Here is a 9,011-nt window from a genome sequence, read left to right as displayed (position 1 = left end):
TTCATTATATGACTTGTATTAAATAACTTAAATAAAAATGATTATAATTAATTAACTTGAATATGACGATGATCAAACAAGTTCGCGTCCCAACCCCCTTAACTAATGGATGCTTAGGTACCTGCAACTGAATCTGTCTCAGTTCGAGTACGACTGATCATTCGAAAAGACTAGTTAAACGTCCCTCTTTTTTGACATACATGACGGGTATTATATTTTAATATAAAATTAAAAAAAAATAATATGAAAATTGAGTGAGTGTGTTTATGTAGCAAGCCACCCAATTTGGTGGCTACTGTTGCTTTTTACCTGCAACAATAATTATATATCGTGGAAAATTGGTGGCTAAATTTTGGACATTTATATCAAATTAAATAAATTCATTTTATTTAAAATATTTCTTTTAAATCTCTCTACTCATTTAGAAGTAATCATATCAAATTCAAGTTCATTTTTTTAAAATATCAGAAAGGGTATTTATACAATACAATAAAATACATTTCGGTTTTCTAAACATATATTAAGACATTTTATTTGAGATGGAATAAAAAGTAATAAATCAATTAAGGGGCTGAATATTATTTTCACATTTTTTAGCATTTAATGTCTACCTACTTATTTATAATTAAATGCTTGATAACAATTTTAAGTATTTTTCTTTATTGTATTTAAACAGACAACGTTATGAAATAACATTTGTATAGAACGCAAGAGTGATCGTTTTCAATCTGATTTAGATTCTAAACAAATGTAGGGTACGAATCCTTCTCCTCTGACAACATAAAACCTCTAGGAAGCTTTTCTCTCCCATTCATTGGATTCCTCAGCGACACAATCCCCCTCTCTACACAAAAGTTTTAGAAAGCTAAAACATATCGCAATTAAACCAAAAGGATGAGGATGGCCCGAAGGGCAGAAAGACGAGAAATTGAAAAAAAATCAAAACTCAGGCAAAACCAAGTACCATCTAGACCTAACATCAGTTCCCAACCGAAAGACGAAAACCATATAGCGGGTAAACACGTTTCTTTTGTGGTTCGTGCGTATCTATTTGGATGTCAAATGTAGTCGGTTTTCAACCACGACGATTCCCCATGAAGTGGTTAAAATCATGGTGTTGGACCCCTAATTGTCTCAACCAAGAATCAGCCACACTCACAAGCGAAACTAGCTTCTCTTGATCCTTCCTATTCCTACTCGAGATCCATACCTCCCCTTGCATCTTGTAAGTGGCTAGTCCAAACGGCGGAAGACGTATGCCTTCTCCTTCCTCTCTCTTTCTCTTTGAGAATCCAGTTTCATCTTCAATATCCACATCTACATTCATGCAGTATCGAGTAAGCTCCATTTTAAAGCGACTTTTGAAATAACAACGAAATACGATTTGTACCTTGAAATGAGGATGACAGGGTATGGTATGTCAGAAAACATGTCGACAAGTCTTTTATCGTCCTCCCCATAGGAATATGATATATCGGGTACCTGAAACATAACATTCAATCAATCAAACAAACATCATAATTTACGTTGTAAGAGCTAAATGACACGATTTTGTTCAGAATTTAATTCATTTCGACTATTAAAACCGACCATAATCTTCTTCCTTAATTATTGGAAAAACATACCAAGCAACTGCCATCCAAGTAGCGGCTGAAAGATCAACACTTCTTAACGACATTAATCCTGGGTACTTTTTAGATAACGCACAAACCTGGACGAAAAGAAAATACAAAATCAAGATAGAAAGGTAGATGAGAGAAAGATTAGGTGGCTAAATGGTATTCACAGCATATTATAGGGGGGTGTTTGGTAAAATAGAATCCACGTCAGCATGATTCACGCGGAAACTACTTGCCTCACTTCATCAAACACTACAAGCAAACAACTGACTATGTCAAAACAAAACCGTGTTACCCTCGAAAGCATGGCCCTTTTCTCGCATTTGCACGAGAGGGCAAAATGGTCATTGTGCTTCATAATATATATTAAAAAATAAAATCTTAAATCTTAAAAAGTACATAGATAGAGAGAGAGAAATAATTTATTAGTTAGATTAAATTTTACAAGTAATCTATTTTTCAAAAAATAAAATAAAACCGCACCTAATAAAATACCAAAATACTCGATTTTCAGCGTTTGTAAATATACAGATCATAATATATACATATGCAAAAGATATTATATTTATTCTTTATAATATCAATAAATATGGATTTTATTGTTAAAGGTAAAGTTACAAAATGGATCGATAACAATCAAGAAATGCATGTTGAAAACGTAATAACATAATTGTCTATCCCACGCAATCGACGCTTGTGAAGGTCGTTACCCACACACAAATCACTTGTAGGTGCAAAGAATGAAGCTATGTTTTCTGTTCAAAGAGATTTTTAATAAAAATACTGAATAAATCCATGTTTAAGCGTTTTTAATCGTATTTATTTATTATGTATAGATGATGTTGTAGACGTTATTCAACATTTATCATACCTTATCCACGAGAGGAACTCTTCCATAAGGAGTTGATCTATCAAAGTATTGGAAGTAAAGGTGACCCAACCGATCGTTCGGCTGGCAGGGTTTTTCTTGATCAAAAACACCTTCGTCTGACGAACATCCGTCCCATCTTGACACCTTTTCGCTCTCACTCTCATCACTCAATGAATCACTAAATGAATCCCTTGTTTCGGAATCTGTCTCTTCCCTATGAAATAAAAATATACTGGTTATTTTGTTGCAAGTGACGATGGTCTATCATATCGTCCATGTGGTGTTAATAAGTTGTATCATACCGATACAACTAAACAACACATATGAGATGCAGGCCATTACAAAACCCTCTTGGACTATACATAAAAACGTCTAAACAAAAAGCTTAACTTAAGTTTCGTTATTTTGTCAAAATTTGAATAAGACAAAAGCACATAGAATTGACGGATAACCAAAATACTTAGAAACACGATATCGTATAGTTGTTTCACTTATATATAGGATATCGACATCGAAAGTGTACATTAAGTCAAGGGGTATTTTAGACATTTAAAAGTAGATTGGGACATAATAATATTGTGAAGGGGATGATGAGTGAATTGTGATCTTTAGGGTTGGAAGAAATAGCAATACCTTTGATGGTTGAAGGATGAATTGGTTGTAAAGATTTGAATGGCGGAGAGATAAGGGACATAGTATTGGATGATGGTTTCATCTTGGCTTTCATCGACGTTGATCGGAACTCCGGCGCCATAAGCACTCCATTCGTCAAAACAATTCCACACATCTCCCAACGTGAAGAATTCAACTTTCTCTCTTTCCCATGGATGCCATACCCTATTCAGGTTTCTAATCTCACTCTACAAACACAAAAAGAACAAACAATTTTAACCAAAAAACAAGCAATATATATATATATATATATATATGAATTGATGAGAAACGAACCTTGGAGAGAAATTGGGATGGAACAACAGGAGTTGTGGAATCCAGGAAGCATTGAAGGTTGGATGATTTCATTGATCTTTTCTCTGAAACCATTTCTAGAGAGAGAAAGGAAGATTTTTAGAGGTTTTACGTTTCTCTCTCCTACCCTATCAAAACAGAGGAATCCTCAAGAAGAAGAAGAAGAAGAAGAAATCATAAACAGCAAAGGAATGAAAATGGGTTCGTAGAAGAAGAGAGGTTTTCGGGATTTCCTCTGGTTTTTTTTAGAGAGAGAGAGAGAGAGAGAAACTGATTTGATTGATGTCGTGATTTTAACAAGTGTAATTTATGGAGGAAAATTGCACGACTTTTAATTTCATTTATGTAAAAAAATATTTATTTATAATTACTAAAAACAAGAGAAAAAAAATCATCTTATGTCGGTGGTCGGATATCACCGGAAATTAGGGATTCCGGCGAAACTGTTTTCAATAAAACGGATCTAATCTAACCCCAACTTTCACTCCAAGAAAACGCGAATCAAGAATGGCGAGAATTGAAAGTTAATCAAAACCCAAAATTCAACAAAGAAAATGACAGAGTGGAATTAAAAGGGAAATTAAGCAGGTAACATGGAAGGAGTTGCAGCAGAGAGTAATGGTGGTGAAGAAGCGGTGTTGTAATTTATGGAAGAATTCAGATTTATTTATTTATTTAATTTTATTTTTTTTAAAGTAAAGTAGATGAGCATCACGTCTTATTTGTCCACAGTTTTGTTACTGCCTGCCAACAAAATGTTTGTTATGGGAAAGAGTCAACATAATTCTTTGATTTTATTTTTATTGTGAATGTGGTCTCATTTAATATTTTATTTCTCTATTCATTCATGTCTTAAACGGTAATAATTTTACTTTTTATTTATTTATTTTATCTTTGATTTTTCTCTATAAAAATATCAAGTATATAAAAAAGTTGATATTAGTACTAAAAAAGAAAAATCAAAACAAGGAAGAAATTAATTAAATTTATGTAATCATACGAATGTCTGGATCACGATTTTTTTCTATATAAAATAACTTACAATAACATGTGTTTTCTTCTTTAAATGTGTAAATACAACATGTTTCGTTTTTTTTTAATTCTTAAAGATGATTTATTCAACAATTTGATAAGTTAAGAAGATTTCATATCAAACATGTTATACAAATTATAGCCGAGGATATAAAAATGCAATGATTTTCATCCATGAGCTCAAATTTAAAATCAGTTATGGATCCAGAAAAAATATCGTTGTCAACATAATATAAAATAAAATATTAATTAAATAAAAACAAACAAAATTGAAGTAAAAAACATCACTCAACTAAGATAATAATGGGTGTTGGGGGCCTTTTTTCTGTTTGTAATTTGCCCCTATCCCCAAGCCTTCGATCCGACGGTTTAGGTAGAGTATATTTACATACAGTTTATTTTTGCATGAAATAGAATAGACAATTAATAGTTTATTAATATGAATTTATGATTTTATTTACAATATTAAAGTTATTAATATTTGCCTAATGAACGTAAGTTTAGGGGTTGCAATGCATTTAACTAGAACCTAAGGACTATATTGGAAGATGGATGTTTACAATCAACATCAATTCAAATAATATTTCTATGTAAATTCTTTGATTTAATGTTGGTTTATTAATTACACATACAAATTATACAATACAAAGGATTTATATTAAACTATAAATTTGGTCTATGTGGTTTGTTAAAAGTAATAACTTTTGTTTTTACGATTTTAAAATTACAAGATGGTTATTGTAATTTGTCAAATTGTCTAGATTTGATCCTCCATTCTAAGGGTGCGTTTGGTATGCATACTACATAGGACAGGACGGAACAAAAAAAATAGTTTCATGTTTGGCATGTCATGGACAAAAAAAACATGGGACAAGGTGGGATTATTTTTAATTTTCATGGGACAAATTTTTATATTTCTTGTTCCACCAAAAAAGGTGGAACAACATGGAACTAAAGTTAAAATACAATATTACCCTTGTTATTTCATTCCAAGGGAAAACCTAATTCATCCCATTTGTGACAAGCCCTTTCGAATGTAAAAGTTCTCCTTTATACACCTTTTCGTAGCTGCTCTCCTCAACGACATTTTCATGACTAAAGTTATTGGTGGCCTCTTTTATATCTTTCAAAGGGATTCTGTATTCATCCAATTCTTGGAGGAGCAACATGAACTTTCAATTTATCAGATACGTTTGGAAGAGGAAAAAAAAGGATTAATTGCAAGTACAATCTAAAAGAATAAACCGTGGTTGCAAATGACGAAAGTGAAAGGTGGGTTGAATAACAAGTCAAAATAGGTAATATTTAAGTATGATTGCCGGGTTGGCTAGTCGACACCTTTTTGCCATTTTTTTGGATATATGTTTAATGTATTAAACTTGATTATTAAAACTATATAATTAAAATATAGTTTGGTTGATTTGTTGTCATTTTATAATAATTATATGATATAAAATAACATTAAACAACATTTAGGGGCAATATGGTTATTTTAATAGTTTTGTCATGTCCTGTCCTAGTCGTACCAAACATAGGATAGATAATTAGTCTTGTCCCGTCCCGTCTCGTCCCGTCCTGTCCAGTCTGCGTACCAAACATTACCTAAATAACATTACAAATTATGTTAAATAAGAGGTATTTTCGTCATTTTATTGATTTTTTTTTTGTCTTTTACCAAAAATCAAAATTAATTTTATGATTGTGGTCCTGTGATTTTTGATTGGCTAAAAGACAAAAAATGGATAAAAAACAAAAACAGTTTTTCATTTAACGAAATTAATAACGCCCGTTAGAGGGAGGGATCAAATCTTGACGTTTTTACGAACCACGATGGTCATTTTGTAATTTCAAAACTAGAAGAACGAAAAATGTTACTTTTAAAAAACCATAAGGACCAAATTCATAGTTTACTTAAGGATATATCCATCTTTATTAAGTTTTTAAGATGATCTTAAATTTGAAAATTCTTTTTTCAATTTGGATATACATTTTACACAATAAATGTTGGAGCAAAAAAAATCTCCAAAATCCCCACATTACCATAGCTGTTAAAGATCCTTTAATGTTTGTATTATGGAGTTGAATAAAAGGTCCAAATGTTGTCTATTTGATGCTAATAATGTTACCATTTTGGCGTTGAAAAACAAAGGATCGATACTTCATGAAAATCAAAGCATGATTCATGTAATTATGACGTTTAAATGTATAAAAGAAAATGAATGCGTTTAACCATCACATATTTGTGCGTTTCAATGAACATAAATTTGCCCAAGACAATTTCAAAATCTAAATAATACGTTTTGATYATCAAAAGATGAATTTTTTTCGAAAATACATATAATCTAATGGGTGTTGAGGGCCTTTTTTTAATTTGGAATTTGCCCCTATCTCCAAGCTTTCAATCCGACGGTTTAGATAGAGGATACTTATACACAGTTTATTTTTGTATGAAATAGAATAGACAATTAGTAGTTTATTAATATGAATTTATGATTTTATTTACAATATTAAAGTTATTAATATTGCAAATGAATTATAAGGGGTCATTATGTTATTTGCCTAAGGAATGCAAGTTTAGGGGTTGCAATGCATTTAACAAGATGTTTACATCAACATCAATTCAAATAATATTTCTATGTAAATTCTTTGTTTTAATGTTGGTTTATTAATTACACATACAAACTACACAGTACAAAGGATATAGTTCATGTGGTTTGTCAAAAGTAATATTTTTTATTCTAACAGTTTTGAAATTACAAGACGATTATTGTAATTTGTAAAAGCGTCTAGACTTGGTCCTGTACTCTAAAGGGCTACAAATTATGCTAAATAAGAGGTATTTTCGTCATTTTATTGATTTTTTTTTTTTGTCTTTTACCAAATCAAAATTGATTTTATGATTTTGGTCATGCGATTTTTGATTGGCTAAAAGACAAAAAATGGATAAAAAACAAAAATGTTTTTCATTTAGCGGAATTAATAACAGCCGTTAGAGGGAGGGATCAAATCTTGACGTTTTTACGAACCACGATGGTCATTTTGTAATTTCAACACTACAAGGACGAAAAGTGTTACTTTTGACAAACCATAAGGACCAAATTTATAGTTTACTCAAGGATATATCCATCTTTATTAAGTTCTGAAGATCTTAAATTTGAAAATTCTTTTTTCTATTTCGATATACATTTTACAATATAACTAGAAGGGTACTCATGCATTGCAACGAGATAAATCTCCAATCTAAAGTCTACTTTTTATTCTTTGTCTATATCGATATAATACAATTTTATGTGGTTTTGAGAAAACGATAATGTTTTTATTATTTGAATGAAATATAAATTTAAAGATAACATAAAAATTTGAAAAAAATAAAATCGATATTAGTATCACATTAACTATTTAATAATTATCGTTTTTTGGTATAACTTATTTAATTCAATTATTTATAATAATTTAATTTAGATTTACAATAAAGTAATTATATTTGGTTTAATAATATAATTTTTTATAGAGATAATATTAGAACTCAATAATTATCGTAATTATATTTTAGATTTTTTATATTTTAAATGAATGTTTATCCTGTATTTGATTATGTTTATCTGCAGTTAGTTACACAAACTTTAAAATGAAACTTTAATAGGTTATACTTAAGCAAAATTACTTGTAAAATTGAATTTTAAGTAATATACATAAATAAACAGTACTTCATGCATAAAAAATGATTTTTAATTTTTTTTATCAAATGCTTTATAATATAATATAGATTGTTGGAGCAAAAAAAAATCTCCAAAATCCCAACATTATCATAGTTGTTAAAGATCCTTTTATGTTTGTATTATGGAGTTGAATAAAAGGTCCAAATGTTATCTATTTGATGCTAATAATGTTACCATTTTGGCGTTGAAAAACAAAGGATGGATATTTCATGAAATCAAAGCATGATTCACGTAATTATGGCGTTTAAATGTATAAAAGAAAATGAATGCGTTTAACCATCACATATTTGTGCGTTTCAATGAACATAAATTTGCCCAAGACAATTTCAAAATCTAAATAATACGTTTTGATMATCAAAAGATGAATTTCTTTAAAAAATACATACAATCGTTTTAAACATGCCGTCAATATTATTTCAGGGATTTATAATTATTTTATAAAACCTAAAAATATATCACATGCAAATACTAATTTGATTTGCATGTAAACTTCAAAACTAACTTAAATATATTTTGAAATTTTGGCATCCAAAATATAATGCTAATAATGACGATTTAATAATGCATTTATTAACATGATCGATTATGCATCCATTGTTAACAAAACTCCTATTTGTTTCCATTACCATATTATTTATACCAGTATGGGAACCGTGCGTTGCACGGTAGCATGAGTACTTTGATTAATAATCTGAAGATTGTCTATATAAATATGTATTAGTTGTTAATAGAATTATCAACAAATAGTATTTAAATAATTCTAAAAAGTTAAATAAAATATAATTAGTGAAATTTTAATATATA

At 29.7% G+C, this 9,011-nt stretch overlaps 1 protein-coding gene across 1 annotated transcript; it reads right to left on the bottom strand.

Moving 5' to 3' along the window:
• Window positions 1–714: 714 nt before the first annotated feature.
• LOC112527574 lies at window positions 715–3,812 on the bottom strand. The gene is made up of 6 exons (XM_025138285.1): window positions 3,439–3,812; window positions 3,124–3,350; window positions 2,491–2,704; window positions 1,626–1,711; window positions 1,391–1,482; window positions 715–1,317 (listed from the first exon to the last, which is right to left on the bottom strand). The coding sequence occupies exons 1-6, from the start codon at window positions 3,529–3,531 to the stop codon at window positions 1,076–1,078; spliced, it is 954 nt and encodes a 317-aa protein (XP_024994053.1). The 5' UTR covers window positions 3,532–3,812; the 3' UTR covers window positions 715–1,075.
• Between the last annotated feature and the right edge of the window lie 5,199 nt (window positions 3,813–9,011).

Source organism: Cynara cardunculus (genome assembly GCF_001531365.2).
Source record: "Cynara cardunculus var. scolymus isolate 2C chromosome LG 15, CcrdV1, whole genome shotgun sequence".
In the NCBI taxonomy this organism is placed as follows: Eukaryota; Viridiplantae; Streptophyta; class Magnoliopsida; order Asterales; family Asteraceae; genus Cynara; species Cynara cardunculus.
This window is presented reverse-complemented; position numbering and strand designations above follow the sequence as displayed.

Coding starts and splice junctions, on each gene's coding strand:
- LOC112527574 (XM_025138285.1), bottom strand. CDS start 3,531: ATGGTTTCAGAGAAAAGATCAATGAAATCATCCAACCTTCAATGCTTC. Junction 1,712..2,490: donor GAGTTCCTCTCGTGGATAAG/GTATGATAAATG, acceptor CTTTTCGTCCAG/GTTTGTGCGTTATCTAAAAA. Junction 1,318..1,390: donor CCTGTCATCCTCATTTCAAG/GTACAAATCGTA, acceptor GCATGAATGTAG/ATGTGGATATTGAAGATGAA.